This window comes from Carcharhinus amblyrhynchos, chromosome 10 (assembly GCF_965287045.1).
Source record: "Carcharhinus amblyrhynchos chromosome 10, sCarAmb.v2.hapA, whole genome shotgun sequence".
Classification (NCBI taxonomy): Eukaryota; Metazoa; Chordata; class Chondrichthyes; order Carcharhiniformes; family Carcharhinidae; genus Carcharhinus; species Carcharhinus amblyrhynchos.
The window spans coordinates 106,728,086-106,747,914 of NC_137333.1; the positions used below are offsets into that span (position 1 = coordinate 106,728,086).

The window sequence follows — 19,829 nt, forward strand, 5'->3', positions numbered from 1 at the left end:
ATGGATCTCCTTAGAATATATCTGGCTTTCTTGTACGGATAGTGTCACCTGACGTGAACACCTCAGACCTGGACTTCAGAAGGTAATGGATATCTCTCCCTGTTCATCCATGGTTTCCGGCTGGGGAACACACAGATTTGCTTCTTTGGCACACAGTCTTCTACACACTTACTAATGAAGTCAGTTACTGTACTGGTGTACTCGTTCAGGCTGGTCACAGAGTTTTTAAATATTGACCAGTCCACTGACTCCAAGCCCCATAGGAGTTCATCCAAATCCTCAGACCAACATTGCACAACTCTCTTTGATGGATTCTCCTGCTTCAGTTTTTGCTTGTAAGCTGGGAGACCAACATGCAAACGAGCTTCTTCCCTGCTGCCATCAGACTTTTGAATCGCCCTACCTCACACTGTGTTAATCTTAAATTGATCTTTCTCCACACCCTGGTAACACTACATTCTTAACTCTCTTGTTTCGTTCTCTCTGTACAGTATGCTTTGCATAGCATGCAAGAAACAATACTTTTCACTGTATACTGATACATGTGACAAAAATAAATCAAATCAAAACTCAAACTCTGCATAGACAGTGACCCAAGGTTGGCATTGAGGCCAGGTCCCTGGTGCTGTGAGGCAGCAGCGCTAACCACTGTGAGAGGATAGTTTGGAACTTCAAAGAACATGAAGAAGTTGGTGAAATGGGCAGACTAGTGGCAGATGAAATTAAATGTGGAGAAACGTGAAGTGATTCAATTTGGTAAAAACATGGGGAGACAGTATAATAATGGGTGCAATTCTAAAGGGGGTGCAGCAGAGGGAACTGGTGAACACATCATTGAAGGTGACAGGACAGCTGGAAAGAGTAGTGAATAAAATATCCTAGTATTCTAGACTTTATTAATAGGGGCATAGCGTACAAGAGCAAAGAGATGATGTTGATCTTGTATAAGACACTAGTTCAACCTCAGCTGGAGTATTGTGTTCAGTTCTGGGTGCCACACTTTAGGAAGGATATGAAGGCATTAGAGAGACAGTGCAGAAAAAGTTCACGAGAATGGTTCCAGGGATGAGAAACTTTAGTTATGTGGATAGATTGGAGAAGTTAGGGCTGTTCTCCTTGGAGAAGAGAAGGCTGAGAGGAGATTTGATAGAGATATTCATGAAGGGTCTGGACAGTGTAGCTAGAGAGAAACTGTTCCCGCTGGTGGAAGGATTGAAGGATGTAAAAATAATTGGAAATAGGAGTGAAGGCAATGAGGCAAAGCTTCTCCAAACAATAAATGGTTAAATTCTAATGTGTTTTTTTTTCTGCCATGCTCTCCAATACCTTCCATGATGCTGATCTTGGCATCAAAATCAGCCAAAGTTTGGATACAAAGCTGCTCAATCTGCACCAAATCCAGGCAAAGACCCAGGACATGGTTTGCAAATTCCTGTTTGCCTATTTTGGTGCTTTGGCAGCCAGTTCAGAGTTGAACATGCAATATAGCTTGGAATTGTCCTCCAATACATAAGACAACTTTGGCCTCCTGGCCAGGATAAAGAAAGCTGCAGTGATGTACATCCTGCCCCAGGAAAGTCCTATCCCGAGCCCAAGGTTTCAGTCCATAGTCAGGCCCTGCTAGCCGTGGATAAGTTCACTTACCCCAGCTGCACAGACTGACTGTCTAAATTGATGACGAGACACATGCAAGAATTTCCAAAGCAAGCATAGCCTTCAGAACTCTATCCAGATGAGACGGGAACTCGGGCCATCCTTACCTCAACAGATGAACAACGGAAGAGGACAAGGACACTCAAATTCCTCTGAATATGAACATTTTCCAGTCCTTCACCATTCAAAAAGTATTCTGCTTTTTAAAAAATGTTTCCGATCAAAGTGGATAACTTCACACTTTATGGGCAGATGGTGGTGTAGTGATATTATCACTTAACTAATGATCCAAGGCCCAGGCTAATGCTCTGGGGCAGCAAGGGTTCAAATCCCACCATGGTAACTAGTGCAACTTAAATTCAAATAAAGAAAACAAACTGGAATATAAAGTTAGTCTCAGGAATAGTGACCATGCAACTATCATTGATTGCAAAAACCCATCTGGTTCACTAATGCCCTTCAGGGAAGGAAATCTGCTGCCCTTTCTGGGCTGGCCTACACGTGACTGCAGAGCCACAGCAATGTGGTTGACTCTCAACTGCCCTCTGAAATGGCCAAGTGGGACACTCAGTTCAAGGGCAATTAGGGATGGGAAACTGTCGCTGGCCCAGCCTTCAGACCAAATTGTCCATGCTGCCCAGTTTTTACCACTAAGCTAATCCCAATTGCCCGCATTTGGCCCATATCCCTCTATACCGATCTTCCTCATGTAACTCTCTAAATGCTTTTTAAAAGACAAAATTGAACCTGCCTCTACTACTGCGTCTGGCAACTCATTCCACACACTTGCTGAGGATTAACCCAAAAATGCACAGTGAGTACTTAAATCTTTTAAGCTCCATGGTGTTTTATTTGAAGTGAACGTTTCTAATCTTCCTGCCATTGCTGGAATTACAACTTAATTTCCAGACACTCACCACCATCTGAGTAAAAATATTGCCCCTCTGGGCCCTTTTGTAAGTCTCCCCTCTCACCTTAAACCTATGCCCTCTAGTTTTAGACTCTCCTACCTTTGGGAAAAGATATTGACTATCCAGCTAATCTGTGCCCCTCATTATTTTATAGATGTCTATAAGATCACCCCTCAGCCTCCTATGTTCCAGAGAAAAAAAGTTCCAGTCTATCCAGCCTCTCCTTATAACTCAAACCATCAAGTCCCGGTAGCATTCAGTAAATCTTTTCTGAATAAATTGCATTGTATTCCATCTGTCCTGTTGTTGCCCATCAGCCAAGCTGTCTCTATTCTTCTGTAGCCTCTTTAACTCCTTTTCACTGCTTACTTTCCCACCTAATTTTGTATTGTCAGCAAGTTTTACAAGCAGTCCCTTCACCTATATCATTAATATAAATTATAAATAGCTGAGGCCCAAATGCTGGTCCTTCCAGCACCCAACTAGTTACAACCTGTCAACCCAAAAGTGTCCTGTTTATTCCTACCTGTTTTCGGTCCAGTTACCAATCCTCAATCCATGCTAATATATTACCACAATCACATAAGTCCTAACTTCGTATGCTAATCTCTTGTGAGGCATCAAATTGAATGGTTTTTGAAGATCCAAATACACAACATCCATGGTTTCATGCCAGGTACTGGTTACAAAAAACTCAAACAGATCTGTCCTGCATCTTTTCTCTTTCATAATCCCAGGTTGATTTTGCTTAATGATGTTCAGGTTTTCTAAGTGCTCTGTAACATGTGCTTAATAATTGGATACCTTTTTCAAAGAGTTGGCACATGTTTGAAGGGCTGAATGGCCTATGTTGAAGAATGCTATGAGTCTACAAAGGCAAGTCCTTCTTTCTCAGACATTTACTGAAGCTGCAGTGAGTTCAACTTCTTGTAATGAACACATGAACAAGGAGCAGGAGGAGGCCATTCAACCCCTCAAGCCTGTTCCACCATTTAATAACATCATGGCTGATCTGATGATAATGTCACATGTGCCCCCTACCTCCATAACCTTTCACCTCCTCGCTTACCAAGAATCTACCCACCATTACCTTAGAAATATTGAAAGACTCTGCTTCCAGCACCTTTTCAGGAAGAGTGTTCCAGAGACTTACAACCCTCTGAGCAAAAAAATGTCACCTCGCCTTCGTTTTAAATGGGCAACCCCTGATTTTTAAACAGTTCTGGATTCCTCCACAGAGGGTAACATCCTGTCCACGTTCATTTGTTCCTACTGATTACAAAACTTGTCAAACACAATTTCCTTTTCTTAAATCTGTGTTAACTCTGCTTAACATATAGATTTTGAAGCATTGCCAGGGTTTCTTTTTATTCTTTCATGGGATTGCTGCCAAGGGCAGCATTTGTTGCCCATCCCTAACTGACCTTGCTAGGCCAGTCCAAAGGGCATTTAAGAGTCAACCACATTGCTGCGGGTCTGGAGTCACATGTAAGCCACACTGGGTAAGAATGGCAGATTTCCTTCCCTAAAAGGACATTATTGAACCGGATGGGTTTTTACAACAATCAATGATAGTTGGCATGGTCACCATTACTGAGACTATCTTTATATTCCAAATGTGTTAATTGGATTAGAATTGATGATCTCAGACCTGAGCCTCTGGATTGCTAGTCCTGCAACATCACCTCTATCTCACTGTTTCCCTTGCCCCTAATAGATTCTCGCATTGTGCCTAAAATTAATGTTCAGCTAACTGTCCTGTAATTCCTCTTCCTTCTTTCTTAAATAGTGGGATTATGTTCGCTACCTTCCAATCCTTGGGAATTGCTCCAGCGTCTAAGAAATTCTGGAAGATCAAAACCAATGCATCCACTATCTCTGCAACTGCCTCTTTCCAAACCTGGGACCCAGGGGGTCAGGGCCGGGGAAGGTCTTCAGATTTTCTCCCATTAATTTCCCCAATACTGTTTCTTTACTTACACCAATTTCATTAAATTCCTCATTCACTCTGTATCCTGCTTCCCCATTATTCCTGCAATGTTTGTTGTGTCCCAGTCCACATTGACGGTCCATTCAAAACTGACTTGGGAAAAGTTGAAAATGATGGCAGCTCTTGACCAGGAAGGGCTGGAGGATGTTTACCTGTGCTGTGACTCATATAGAATGATTTGTGGGGATGTTGGGTGGCAGTGGAGGATTGACATTTGCATTTTTTTGATAACTGGGCCAAATGACCACTTTGAGCACGGTGGTATTGTACAATTCTACCTGGCTGCCGTTGTACACAGGAATTGGAATTTAGCCCTTCCGGCCCATTTCACTATTCAATGGGACTAGGATGATCTGCCACCTAACTCCACATTCCCGTCTTGGTTCTGTAACCTTTAATTGTTTTGCCTAACAAAAATCGAGCAATTTGAGTCTCGAAGGTTCAATTGGCCTCCAATCTTCCATAGTTGAGATGGGGGTGGTGCAGAGAGATTTGGAGATTTCCACTCCCCATTGTGTGAGCAAGTACTGACATCCTCCTGAATGGTCTGGCTTGAATTTTAAGATTCTGCCCTCTCTCCTTTCCTTCCCTATGTACGGTATGCTATGTCTGTATAGCGTGCAAGAAACAATACTTTTCACTGTATGTTAATACATATGACAATAATAAAGCAAATCAAAATAAATCACCTCCTACCACCAGAGGAAATAGTTTCTATCCACCTGAATTAATTTTGCCTCCGGTATAATTCTAGTGAATATGTGCTATGCCCCCCGGTTTCCTGCTGGTGTGCGCACTTAGTCTCAGTTCAGGAGAATTGTGGTCCCAGTTATAGCAGGGCTCCAAACAGGGCTTGATGTCATTGAAACATCAGTTCCAGCCCTTTGTATTCCAGACCTCAACGTCAAGGCCAAAATCCCACTGGACTTTTTGGTTATTTTCTATCCTCGCCCACGGTTTTTTTTAATAATTTCACTACTTTGAACCCTGGATCTCTCTGTTCCTCCACAGTTCCTAGCTACTTGCTATTTGGGTGACTTCACACTTTCCCACAAGTGAATTCTATCTGTTTTGTACAGGTGACATTCTCAGCTCCTACAGCAACCAGTAACTCCTTAGGTCACAGGATAAGGAGCAGCAAACTGAGCCAGTCTGACAGCACATTAACACTGACAGACAAACAAAGCCCCAGCACCCTAAATATTTAAAGCTTAAGTTTATTTATTAGTGTCACAAGTAGGCTTACATTAACATTGCAATGAGTTACTGTGAAAATCCCCTAGTTGCCGCACTCTGGCACCTGTTCAGGTACACTGAGGAAGAATTTAGCGTGGCCAATGTACCTATCTAGCACGTCTTTCGGACTGAGGGAGGAAACCCATGCAAATAGGGGGAGAACATGCAGACTCCGCAATGTTCCAAGTTGGGAATTGAACCCGGGTCCCTGGCGCTGTGAGGCAGCAGTGCTAACTGCCTGTGCCATCGTGCCCTCAGTACACACGTGAGCCGGACGCAATTCAATTTTAGAAGAATCAACCAGTATCTCACTTTTAGCGACCGACCAAATTCTTTGTGATGACAAACTCTCTTATTTCCCTGCTGAAAGCACTATTCACAGATCCACAAGCCCTGGATGTTCCCCCACGATTTGACCATTTGATTGTTGCAAATTTTTCAAAGGAAAACTCAAGAAACCGGAGCCTTGGTTTCAGGTCACATCTGAAAGACATCTCAGTGTAACAGTATAGGGTCACATCAGGTGGGTGTCAAAGATTCCGTGGCCACTATTTTGAGGAATAACAGGGAGCTTTCTCTGACTATCCTGGCCAATGGTGATCCCTCAAACACATCACTGTCTGGTCATTATCACATGGGTGTTTGTGGGATCTTGCTGTACTATGTGTAAATTGGCTCCCCTCTAACCTACATTACAGCAGTGAACTCGCTTCAAAAGTATTTCACTGGTTATGAGACGCTTTGCGACATCCTGAGGTTGTGTAAGTACAGGATTTTCTTTAGGTTTTCTGGCCAAGCTGACATTTATTCACCAACCAACATCTGGGCAGTAAAGTAGCCCAGTGGTTAACATGGCTGCTTCACAGCGCCAGTGAACTGGGTTCAATTCCAGCCTCGGGTAATTGTCTGTGTAGCGTTTGCACTGAGTTTGTCCCTTAGTGTCGGAGGACTAGCAGGGCAAACAGGTGGGATTACGGGGATAGGGCTTGGGTGGGATTCTACGATTACTCATCAGGAAAAAGAAATATTATCTGGTCACTAACGCGTTCTTTTTTGTGAAACTTTGCAGTGTGCTAATTGGCTGCCACGTTTCAGCAAATGACTACATTTCAGAAAAGTACTTGATTGACTGCAACATGTTCAGGAATGTCCCGAGGTTGTGAAAGTTGCTACAGAAATGCTCGTCTTTCTTAACAGCACATTGCTGTGACCTGGAAGGCACTGCCTGGAAGGGTGGTGGAAGCAGATTCAATAATAACGTTCACAAGATAATTGGATAAATACTTACAGAAACATTTACTGGGATATGGAGAAAGAGCAAGGGAGTGAGATTAATTAGATAGCTCTTTCAAAGAGCTGGCATGGACACAATGGGCTGAATGGCCTCCTTTCCTGCTGTCACATGCTATCTTTCTTTTGTGAGCAATGTTATAGGCATCTGCTGATGTGGCTGGGAGATCACCTGCCTTCTCCTACTTGTAATCAAAAATTAGATAATTGTTTTATTCAATCAGCTTGGTCAAGCTCAGGCACGACTAGAGGCAGTGAGCAGACCTGTTCAGAGTCATACCATCAGAGAGAATGTGGGAGTCATTTCCAGTGATGTGCTGCCAAAGAGAGAAAAGTTGCCTTCTCCAAAGAGTTCCTCAATCTTCTGGCAATCAGTTAGGCAAGACATCAGAAAGAACTGCATTTATATAGCACCTTTCACAGTCACTGGTCATCCCAAGGCGATTTTTAAATATTCTTTCTTGGGATGTGGGTGTCACATTTGTTGCCCATCCCTAATTGCCCTTGAACCAAGTGTCTTATAGAACATAGAACAGTACAGCACAGCACAGGCCCTTCAGCCCTCGATGCTGCACCAATCTATGTCCGAACCCAAGATCATAAGAACATAAGAACATAAGAAATAGGAGCAGGAGTAGGCCATCTAGCCCTTCGAGCCTGCCCCGCCATTCAATAAGATCATGGCTGATCTGTCGTGGCTCAGTTCCACTTTCCCGCCCTCTCCCCATAACCCTTAATCCCCTCTCTTATCAAGAACCCATCAACCTGCTTCTTAAAAATATTTAGCGAGGCAGCCTCCACCACTTCAACGGGCAGAGAATTCCAGAGATTCACCACCCTTTGAGTGAAGAAGTTCCTCCTCAACTCCGTTCTAAACCGCCTCCCCTTTATCTTGAGGCTGTGCCCCCTAGTCCTACTGTCTTTTTTGAGCGGGAAGAGTCTCTCCACCTCTATCCTATCCATCCCATTCATCATCTTATACGTCTCAATGAGATCTCCCCTCATTCTTCTAAACTCTAACGAGTACAAGCCTAGTTTATTCAGCCTCTCCTCATAGCTCAATCCCCTCAACTCCGGTATCAGCCTAGTAAACCTCCTTTGCACTCCCTCCAGGGCCAAAATATCCTTGCGTAAGTACGGCGCCCAAAACTGCACACATCAAGCTATCCCACTCCCTATCATTCTGGTGTGCTCCATGTGCCTGTCCAATAACCGCTTGAAAGTTCCTAAAGTGTCCTATTCCTCTATCACAGCAGGCAGTGCATTCCACACCCCAACCACTCTCTGAGTAAAGAACATACCTCAGACATCCCTCCTACATCTCCCACCATGAACCTTATAGTTATGCCCCCTAGTAACAGCTACATCCACCCAAGGAAATAGTCTCTGAACGACCACTCTACCTATCTCCCTCATCATCTTATGCCTCTCATCCTCCTCCCCTTTAAAGAGAAAAGCCCCAGTTCCCTCAACCTTTCCTCATAAGACCTACCCTCCAAATCAGGCAGCATCCTGGTAAATCTTCTCTGCACTCTCTCCAATGCTTCCACATCCTTCTTATAGTGAGGTGACCAGAACTGAACACAATATTCCAAATGTGGTCTCACCAAGGTCCTGTATAGTTGTGACATAACTCCATGGCTCTTAAACTCAAATCCCTGTTAATAAACGCTAACACACTATAAGCCTTCTTCATGGCTCTATCCACTTGAGTGGCAGCCTTCAGAGATCTGTGGATATGAACCCCAAGATCTCTCTGTTCCTCCACATTCCTCAGAACCCTAACATTGACCCTGTAGTCCGCATTCAAGCTTGTCCTACCAAAATGAGTCACCTTGGTCTTGCTCAGCTATTTCAGAGCGCAGTTAGGGGCAAACCACATTGCTGTGGCTCTGGAGTCACATGTCGGCCTAGCGGGTAAGGATGACAGATTTCCTTTCCTAAAGGAATTTTTCTAAAAGATTATTTATTAGTGTCACAAGTCGGCTTACATTAACACTGCAATGAAGTTACTGTGAAAATCCCCTAGTCGCCACACTCCGGCGCCTGTTCGGGTACACTGAGGGAGAATTTAACATGGCCAATGAACCTAACCAGCACATCTTTTGGTTGTGGGAGCAAACCTGATCACCCAGAGGAAATCCAAGCAGACACAGAGAGAACAAGTGAATCAGATGGGTTTGTTGATGATAGTTTCAAGGTAATCATTACTGAGACTGGTTTTCAATTCCAGGTTTATTTGACTGAATTTAAATTCCACCAGCTGCCGTGGTGGGATTTGAACCCATGCCTCCAGAGCGCTAGCCTGGGGCCTCGGATTACTAGTGACATCACCACTACACACTGCTCCCCCAACCCCAAAATCCATCAAAAATACTAGTCATTTTTGCACACAGTTGAACATCAGATGGTTCCTCTCTGCCCATCCGACAGCTAGTTAATGCTCTCTCTGGTTTTACAATTACCAACTAGAACACAATAGCTAATGCTTGGGGTAAAGTTCTGTCAAAGCCCCACCTCCTCCTCCTCTCCTGAGCTCTCTGCATTGCCCATAGCCGCAGGGTAATGAAATACTTACCCTTTCCGTCATTGGACTAATCTAACCCATTTCCCACCAAAGGCATTTCTGTTCCAATATCCTTCTGTCGATACGTTTACACTCGATCTTCCTGACATGTTTTCAAGCGATCCATGAAATGATAGGAAGTTGTTGGGAGTGGAAAGGGTTCAACGTAGATTTACCAAATGCCCCCGGCCTCTCTCTCCCTCCACTTCCCCGAGCCCACCTCACCTGCTGGTTTCCAGATGGCTTTATTTCCTGACTGATGCTGTCTGTGTTCTTCATGTAAATGGCCCATTTTTCTAGAAGTTTCATTTAGAACTGGTTTAAGTTGTTCCTGGTTGACATCAAGAGATAAATAAGTCGGAGCTGGAGTGAAGGCAAAGTCCACAGTGAGAGGCAAGGTGCGGACAGCCACAAACACTGAAGAGTAACAACTGTGTCTCACCTGTAAGACGATCCTTCACCTATCTCCATGGAGACAGTAACAAAACACCTGGAGGCCACTGTGTTTATCACAGGTATAATAATCCAGAGCGACAGAGGGTGGAGCTACTTGCACGCCAACTCTTCCAGATCAGCTAAGTGTTTGTTGTCAGTGGAACATTTTAATTCTGTGGCGGTAGGGCAAAGTTACAAAACACAAGCAACACAGTACGTCCCCTGAATTCACCAGAGGAAAGCTGGAGAATACACCAGAGATCTTGAACAACATCCAGGCTTGTACGCAGTATTGAGGGAGTGCCGTACTGTCAGTAGGTCAATATTGAGAGAATGCTGTATTGTGGGAGTTTTTTGGATAAAACAAGACTCTATCTGCACTTTCAGCTCAATGTGAAAGATTCCTCATCCTAACCCTGGGCCAGTGTTTTGAGGGAGAGCAGGGCCCGGGGGGGGTGGCTGATATTACTGTGGGGACGGGTTGTACACTGTCTGCTGCCATGGAGTGGGCAGGGAGTGGAATGGAATCAGTGGCAAGGAAATGGTGAGAGCAAAGACAATGACTTCAGTCTTCCTGAGGGGCAAGTGAAGGAAATCAGATCATCCAAGACAAACAGTGTGACAGCACAAGAGGTAGCAGAGGGACTGAGAGAGATATGGCAGATAGCAGAGGGATTGATATATTCCAGAGACACAGCTGACAGTTATCAGCAAACACATGAATCATGAATGAGGTGGATGAGGATGATGGGTCATAAGGACAGATCCTTGGGGTATCTGGAGGTAATGATGCTGGAGAAGGAAGAAAAGACTTTTCTGTGATTGGCATGGAATGAATAGAATGAAGTGAGGATGAAGGGGGCAGAGAAATTAAGCAAAATCCCTATAACAGGTCATTGCTCTGAGTTGTGTTTATGGGATCTTGAGGTGTGCAAATTACTGTCATGCTTCCATAACAGACACCACTTCAAGATTATTTCATTGAATTCCTTTTTCTTCCTTATTTCTTAATAGTGTCCAGGAAGCAAGGCAGAATAGAGGGAGACTTCTTGGCCCATCATGCCTGTACTGGTTCTTTGAAAGAGCTATCTAATTAGTTCCATTCCCCTGATCCTTCCCCATAGCCCTGCAAATATTTCCTCTTTTATATTATTGTATCTGCTTGCATTGTCCCTTTGGCCAGCACATTCTAGACCACAACTCACTGCGTAGAATAATTCTCCTCATCTACTCCTCTGGTTCTTTTCCCGATTCTCTTTAATCTGTGTCCCTCTGGTTACCCACTCTCCTGCCACTGGAAACACTTTCTCCTTATTTACTCCCTCAAAATCTTACACAATTTTGAACATTTCTCTCGAAAACCCCCTTAACCTGCTATCCTCATCAGCTCTCTCTATTACATCATCAAAGAAGCTGATTGTGTTAATCAAACGCAATGGGCTGGATTCCAAAACTGGAAAATCCTGCCCAAGGTCAACAGAGGTTTGCATGGTCCCCCCTTCCTACCCCCACTATGGTTACCATAGCTGGTGGGACAGGGAAATTCCGGTTATTCCAATTAAATATTGCGTCAATCACCACCGAGTACAGTCTATTCCACTGGCTGCATCCTTCTGGCTCCTTCAGACTGATTGCAAAACTTGTTAAGCAACATACCATAAAGTTACTGAAGCTCAGTGTACTCTGCTAGTTAAAACACACCTCAGCTGAATAAGAGATTTTATCTTTAACTGTTGATTAAACCATTGAACTATAGGGGCGGCACAGTGGCGCAGTGGTTAGCGCTGCTGCCTCACAGTGCCAGGGACCCAGGTTCGATTCCCAGCTTGGCTCACAGTCTGTGCAGTTTACACCTGCTCCCCATGTCTGTGTGGGTTTCCTCCAGGTGCTCTGGTTCCCTCCTACAGTAGTCATGATGTGGGTATGCCGGCGTTGGACTGGCGTAAACACAGTAAAAAGTCTGACAACACCAGGTTTTAGTCCAACCGATTTATTTGATGATAGACTCACAAGCTTTCGAGGTTTCCCTCTTCGTCAGGTGAATGGAGAGTTCTGGCCTCAGACAGAGCATATAAAGCACAGACAGTTTAGAGATTACTGATTAGAATGCGAATCCTTACACCTAACCTGCTGTTCAAGACCTGTTCAGGTCAGATTTATCATCAAATAAATCGGTTGGACTAAAACCTGGTGTTGTCAGACTTTTTACTGTGTCCCTCCTACAGCCCAAAGATGTGTGGGTTAGGTGTATTGGCCATGCTAAATTATCAGGAGGCTGCCAGGGTAAATATGTGTGGTTACAGGAATAGGGCCTGAGTGGGATTGTGATTGATGCAGGCTCGATGGGCCAAATGGCCTTCTTCTGCATAATAGGATTCTATGATTTTGTTTTTATTTTCCACATTTCCTTAGAACAGAGAAGGTGAGGGGCAGATCAAATTGTAGTGTTCACACTAACAAAGGGTTTTGAACGTGTGAATAATGAGAAACTGGTTCCGTATTAAGGGTCAGTAACAAACGATACAGATTGCAGACAGTAAGGGAGCAGATGGGGGAATGGTCTTTTACACAGTGAGGTATGATCTGAAACAGGCTGTGTGAAAGGCGGGAGGAGGCAGATTCAATAGGAACTTTCAAAACGGAGTTGGATAAATGTTTTAAAAGGGAGAAATGTTCAGATTCAGAAATGCTAGTGAGACCAATTCAAAAAGCCAGCACATGCATGGTGGGTTGAATGGCCTCCTCCAGTTCTTTCGGACAGCGAGAGCTGCAGCAGTACAATCGAGGAGCAGAATAATGCTTTGTTAGCTCTGGTGAATTAACCGGGTTCTCTCTCATTCCCTCTGGCAGAGGCTGTCACTAATGGCTTGTACCACATGGACTGTACATCTCACAACATCCCCAGTGTATGGTGAACCAGATGAGGCTAGAGAGTTTCATTGAGTTGCTACAACTGGTTTCCGCCGCTGATCAATAATCCCTGTTGGAAGGTACATGTTTAAAGGTCGTATGTAGATGAATGTAAATTAGCCTCTAGGCATCGGCTATTTAAATATCTGAGAATTTGAATCTTGCTGAAAAGAGAGATGCTGTCAAAGTTTTTCATGTTGCACTCATCAGGACCAAACAACAATACCAACTTTCAAACAATCACAATAATTTATACCTCAGGAGGAAAGAGTGCTGACTTGTTGGCAGGTAGACTCTGCTTGGCCATTACTGAGAACACAATGGGAAATTATCGACTCCCCAAGTTCCTGAAGAATTAAAGAAAAATCTTGCATTTCTATAGTAACTTACACAACTACAGGACATGTCAAATGGCTTTACAGCCAATGAAATACTTTGGAAATGTAATCATTGTTGAAATGTAGTAAATGCAGCAGCCAATTTCTGCAATAGCAAGCTCCAACAAACAACAATGTGATAATGTCCAGATCATCTATTTTGGTGATGATTCTCGAGGAATAAATATATAACTATTGACCCCAGGACAGAAATACAACAGGATAATGGATAGATTGAAGACTTGCACACAGAAATGGTGGAAGGAGTTTAATCTGGACAAATGTGAGGTGATGCATTTTGGAGGATCAAATTTAGGTGTGAATTACACTGTTAATGGCAGAACTCTTAGAAGCATTAACATACAGAGGGATCTGGGTGTGCAGGTCCACAGTTCCCACCAAGTCCCATAATCCCACACATTGACCCTGCTAATTCCCCTGACAAGAGGGTCAATTTAGTATGGTCAATCAACATATCCTGCACATCTTTGGATTGTGCGAGGAAACTGGAGAACCTGGAGGAAACCCACACAGACACAGGGTGGAAAATGCAGACTCCATACCGAGTGACCCAAGCTGGGAATCGAGCCTGGGACCCTGACACCGTGAGGCAGCAGTTCACCCAAACTGGTGGTGGGGACCTTAAGAGAATCTTGAACAAGGATTCCCAAGTTCCTTTGTGTTCCTGATTTCCTAAGCATTTCCACATTTAGAAAATAGTCTATGCCTCCATTCCTCCTTCCAAAGTCCTTAACCTCACACTTTTCCAAATTGTATTCCATCTGCCACTTCTTTGGCCACGTTCCTAACCTGTCCAAGTCCTTCTGCAGCCCCCCTGCTTCCTCAACATTTCTTTGTCAATTCCAGGCCACCTAGCTCCTGGCCAGCATCTTCAGCTTGTTTTGTCCTGGCTGTGCACTGTGCAGTTCCTGGAGGAGTGGCTGTTGCCCCAGGGGTGGTACAATCACTCAGATCCTTCACAAAAGCACCCCGTCTTCACAGCTGATTTTAACCCTTTGCTGCAAGGAGCGTTAAATTTGTTCGGATTTGTCGAAATGCCAGCTGGGGAAAACCATTCCTTTAATCTTCCTCAGGGTGCATGTCCTGATGTGAGCTGATTAAATGGACAGAATGTCCAGAAAATTCAAAACAAGAACCATCTCATGGGGAACGAGAGGTGAAGATACCATCTGTGGAAGGGAAAGCCAACATACAGCATCAACATTGGAGAGCTGTGTCCCTGGTCTGTGCTGTAAAGTGTAGCTGTAAACAGCCTAAATTAAGTCCATCTTTGTACTGTGGTTGATGTGACCGATGGAATCAGTTTATCTTTGCCGAACAGCCCTAGTAACAGCTTATGGCCCAAGATAACGGCGAAGTGGCAGCCATGAACGTACATGCCTGCCAAACTCTCTTTATCAATCTGTAAATATTCTCATCCTTATCCAACAAGGTCTGGAAGCAATAGTGACAAGCCAATCCAAGCCATCTTATGATGGCCTCTGTGCCACAAGGCTATGCATCACATGTCACTGTTATCTGTTTGTCTGGGTCGAAATCGATGAGTAAGGTAGATGACTGAAGGACCTGTTTCACTTGGTCAAAGGCTTTCCTCTAAGAATTTTCCATTAAGAAGTCTCACAACATCAGGTTAAAGTCCAACAGGTTTATTTGGCAGCAAATGCCACTAGCTTTCGGGGCTTTGCCCCTTCATCAGGTGAGTGGGGAGTTCTGATCACAAACAGAGCATATAAAGGCACACACTTGGTTTACAGGATACTGATTAGAATACGAGTCTTTACAGCTAATCAACTCTTAAAGGTGCAGGTAATGTGAGTGGAGATAGTATTAAGCATAGGTTAAAGAGATGGGTATTGTCTCCAGACAGGACAGTTAGTGAGATATTGCAAGCCCAGGCAAGTCATGGGGGTTACAGATAGTGTGACATGAACCCAAGATCCCGGTTGAGGCCGTCCTCATGTGTGCGAAACTTGGCTATTAGTTTCCGCTCAGCGACTCTGTGCTGTCATGTGTCGTGAAGGCTGCCTTGGAGAATGTTTACCCAAAGATCAGAAGCCGAATGTCCATGACCGCTGAAGTGTTCCCCAACAGGAAGAGAACAGTCTTGCCTGGTGATTGTCGAGCAGTGTTCATCCATTGTTGTAGCGTCTGCATGGTCTCTCAATGTACCATGCTTCAGGACATCCTCTCCTGCAGCGTATCAGGGAGATAACGTTGGGCTGAGTTGCAAGAATATATGCCGTGTACCTGGTGGATGGTGTCCTCACGTGAGATGATGGCATCCGTGTCGATGATCCGGCATGTCTTGCAGAGGTGGCTGTGGCAGGGTTGTGTTCTTCTGAAGGCAATCTTCCCATTGCCTGCACTTCTTTTAGAAGTCAGCGAAAGTGTGCCAAAATGGTAGACAAATTTGGCAAAAGTTGGCCACAATAGTTGACCTTCCCAAAGAAGGACTTCTATCGGTTACATTGCTTGCACAGGTTCCTATTTTATTGCCTTTACCTTTTCTTCCAGAGGGTAAAAGTTTTTTGCATCAACTCTGAATCCTAAACATGTGACGTCATCAGTCTGAACAAATCAGCCCAATACACCTTGAATAACACCCCTGTTATTAAGACAGTGCAAAGTCTGACAACACCAGGTTTAAGTCCAACTGATTTATTTGATAGTAAATTCACTAGCTTTCGAGGTTACCCTCTTCGTCAGGTGAATGGAGAGTTCTGGCCTCAGACAGAGCATATAAAGCACAGACAGTTTACAGATTACTGATCAGAATGTGAATCTTTACACCTAACCTGCTGTTCAAGTCCTAAAGTGGCCGACAATGTGAGTGGAAGGAGCACTAATCACAGGTTAAAGGGATGTGTATTGTCTCCAGACAGTACAGTAAGTGAGGTTTTGCAAACCCAGGCAAGTCACGGGGGTTACAGATAGTGCGACATGAACCCAAGATCCCTGTTGAGACCGTCCTCATGTGTGCGGAACTTGGCTATCAGTCTCTGCTCAGCGACTCTGCGCTGTCGTGTGTCGTGAAGGCAGCCTTGGAGAATGCTCATCCAAAGGTCAGAGGCTGAATGCCCATGACCACTGAGTGTTCGCCAAACAGGAAGGGAAAATCACATAAGCTGTTAAACTCAGTCACAGGGAAAACACTGGTCTTGGTTAAGCAAACCCATAGATCAGAGTCAAAGAGCATAAACCTCCCAGTTACAAGAAAAGCCTCAGTCACACAGCACACATTCCAGGCCTTCACTGAATTATGAACAGCTGCAGCTTGTTAGTATCTGTTCTGACAAGGGACAATAAACAAGGAAAGAGATGAAGGGTTGAAATGCCACTGGTTAGAAATCTAGCTATCATAATCATATCTGGAATGTAATAGTTAAATGGACAGAAATATGTGCTTGGTGATACTAGTTAAAGTTTATTTATTAGTCACAAGTAACGCTTACATTAACACTGCAATGAAGTTACTGTGGAATTCCCCTAGGTAGATGTGCACAAGTTGTCATTGGACAACTATATCCTTATGTAATCCTAATTGTTAGTTGTGAGTGGATACAGGTAATTTCTGAGAAATGCTAATTACCTGTAACCGAACCAGGAAGTATAACCATCTGTGTGATGCTATATTTGGGTCTCTCTGGTGTTCCACTAACTGGTATGTCAGATCCCTTGATATAGCTTGAAAAATAAAGGCTGATTTTAACATTGTGAAATTCTTCATCTCATCTCTTAAGGGGGACAAAGTCCAAAAGAAAAAAAAAGCAGCTAGGTAGCTAATTTTGTCTCGTCACAGAGCACAATCTCACCTTTCTGATGTAGGGCATAAGGAACAGGCTGGGCTTTCGATAATTTTAGTGCTGATCCTGGGTTCACGTAAATTTTGGTATTAACTCCTGGTACGCAATCTCTCTGAAAGATATCTTGATACTGGCACGAGGGTTTCTGGAAAACCATGTCCTTGATGTTGAGGATATTTCCAGCCAATTTAACTTGATTTGCTTCATCCAGTCTGGTCCCATAAGGCTGGGCCTCTGTCCTTTCAACACCATCAGGTAGCTGGGCAGACTGGTGCTGATAAGACACTGGTGTTGATGCTGTGCCCATTATTTTCAGTGCCTCGTCCATATAGGTTGCCAACTTGCCCATTGTACCTCTGTCTCAACGGTTGCAAACCTCCGTATGTGTACTTGTACGTTTGTTCTATTATCCTGGTTTAAACAGCTGTATCAACCTTCATAGTTAATGGAGGCCTGTTAACCATAAGGATGATTTCAATGGGGGGGTGTTTTCTTTAACTTTATAATGTTGAGCTTATTTCTGATCTGAATCTTCCACAAGCTTATTCACTGGAATCCTCATTTTATTTGGGAACCAGGCACAGTCTATTTGATTCTGTGTCTGGCTGGTATGTGTTATCCCAGAAAAAGTTAGCCCTGGTGCATGTTGACGAAAGTAAATTTTTAATGTTTAAGTTTTGGATTTGCACCTGAAAATGAACTCTTTACAATTACATTGTCTTGGGGATGGTCACCCTCACAATGATAACGTGTCAAACCCGGGTGCTGACGATTCCTCTTCCTTCTCTTGAGTTCTGCTGGGCCCTGACAGCTATTATTTCTGGCCACCATTTCCCACCAATATTTGATTCACTGCAACCTGCATGCCTCGCAGTTCAAAAGCACTTGTGTCTGGCGCTTTCAGTCGCTTGAGCAAATTCCACTGTCTCACCCCGGGGGGGGGGGGGGGGGTACTTTAGTTTCTGAAAGCAACTTCTTCTGAATGTTCAAATTATTAATACTCCATACGAGAAGGTCACGTAACATATCACTTAGAGATGAAACAAACTCACAGTGTTTGGTGAAGCCTGGAAACAGAAGCAAAAACTGTGTCCTCTGGGTCCCATACGGCTGAGTGGAATTTATATCACTGCACAATAATGGAGGAACAGAGATTGTAGTGGTCCCTTCATTAATGCGAGTAGCCAGTCAAAGAATTTCCAATTTGGCGCCTCTGGAGATGTCAGGTTTTTATGAGTTTATACGTTTGTGGGCTGCAGACTGTGAATAAAATAACTTTGTGCTTTTCTTTATAAATTATTTTGTTGACAGCAAAAATGGATCGAAGCATTTCGATTTACTGGCTCCAATTTCAATCTCTGGACTGAATAGATCGATTTTCCCGAATAATGGTACAGCTACTTGACGATGGTTGGCGTAGACAGCCTTTAACCTTCCTTTCAGATTTTCGGGGACTCACCCTTCCCTTTCCAAATGTTGACTTTTCTGCCACAGTGGACCGATTTATTTTTGTTGTGAATTTTGTCACGAGATATCATGATGAGGAAGCTTTAAATCAGAATGGTGCTTTATTAAATAACAGTTATAACTGTATACAGACAAGCTCAGCACAGATACATGGTCTAGTTCCCCTGACTCACAGGGCCCACACTGCGGTCCCACCCACCTGGTGTTGTGCCCTAACACTCTCGAAAGGCTGAGGTTTGTGCGCTCCACTCTGATAGCTCCCAGGAGGGTGACACAACCACAAACGCGCATCCTCTAAAGGGGCCACACCATCACACTGCAGGTGTGCAATAAAAAGAGGAAATGTTGGAAATTGTCAGCAAGTCGGGCAACATCTGTGGAACGAAGAACTGGAGTTTCAGACTATCATTCACCAGAACTAATAACGTATGAGAGGGTTCTCCCGTAGCTGCGCTCTGTCCGGTAGCCCAGGATATGCCGTGCTCGTGTCCAATAGCCTAGGCTACACCGTGCCCATGTCTAGTAGCCCGAGCTACGTCGTGCCCATATCCGGTAGCCCAGGCTACACCATGCCTGTGTCCAGTAGCCCAGGCTACACCATGCCCATATCTGATAGCCCAGGCTACACCATGCCCCTATGTTTGTACCCGCCCTGGGGATGTGAGGGCAGGAATATTTGACAGTCTGTTGCAGTGCAGTTACTCTCATTTCTCTGGGTTTAGTTTGCAGACTGTGAGGGATATGTTCTCAGGTCTGACTGAATGGTGAAGCAGGTTAGAGGCTCTGTGCTCTTCCCCTGCTCCTGCTGCTCCTCAGGTGTAACTAAGCGCTGGCCCACTCCGCGTCTCCTCTGGGGGATGCGCTGAACTCCAGCCGCAGGCTTCAACCGCATCACCAGGCCCAGCGCAGCCATGGCAACGGGCGGGCTGGACTCTGATTGGTGGAACGGGGGCCCGCCCTCACCCATACTGATTGGCTGACCGGCAGACAGGCGGTTTTTGATTGGTTCAGACGGGAGGGGGCGGGTCACCTGGCGCTGATTGGCTGCGGAGCTGATTAATATTCCGGCGCGAAAGGCGCGCGCCGTTTTAGCGTCAGAGAGAGACAGAGCGGCCTGGGAGCCGGATCACTGCCAGAGTCAGCCAGGGACCTAGTGGATCACCCAGTCAC

At 44.6% G+C, this 19,829-nt stretch overlaps 1 protein-coding gene across 1 annotated transcript in view; it reads right to left on the reverse strand.

The window, feature by feature from the left end:
• Positions 1-10,106, reverse strand: part of slc6a7 (solute carrier family 6 member 7) — a 54,343-nt gene extending 44,237 nt beyond the window's left edge. Inside the window, exon 1 of the mRNA XM_080197755.1 lies at positions 9,872-10,106. Coding sequence (XP_080053881.1) covers positions 9,872-9,955 — 84 coding nt within the window. The 5' untranslated portion in view covers positions 9,956-10,106. The remainder of the gene's footprint in view (positions 1-9,871) is intronic.
• Positions 10,107-19,829: the final 9,723 nt, after the last annotated feature.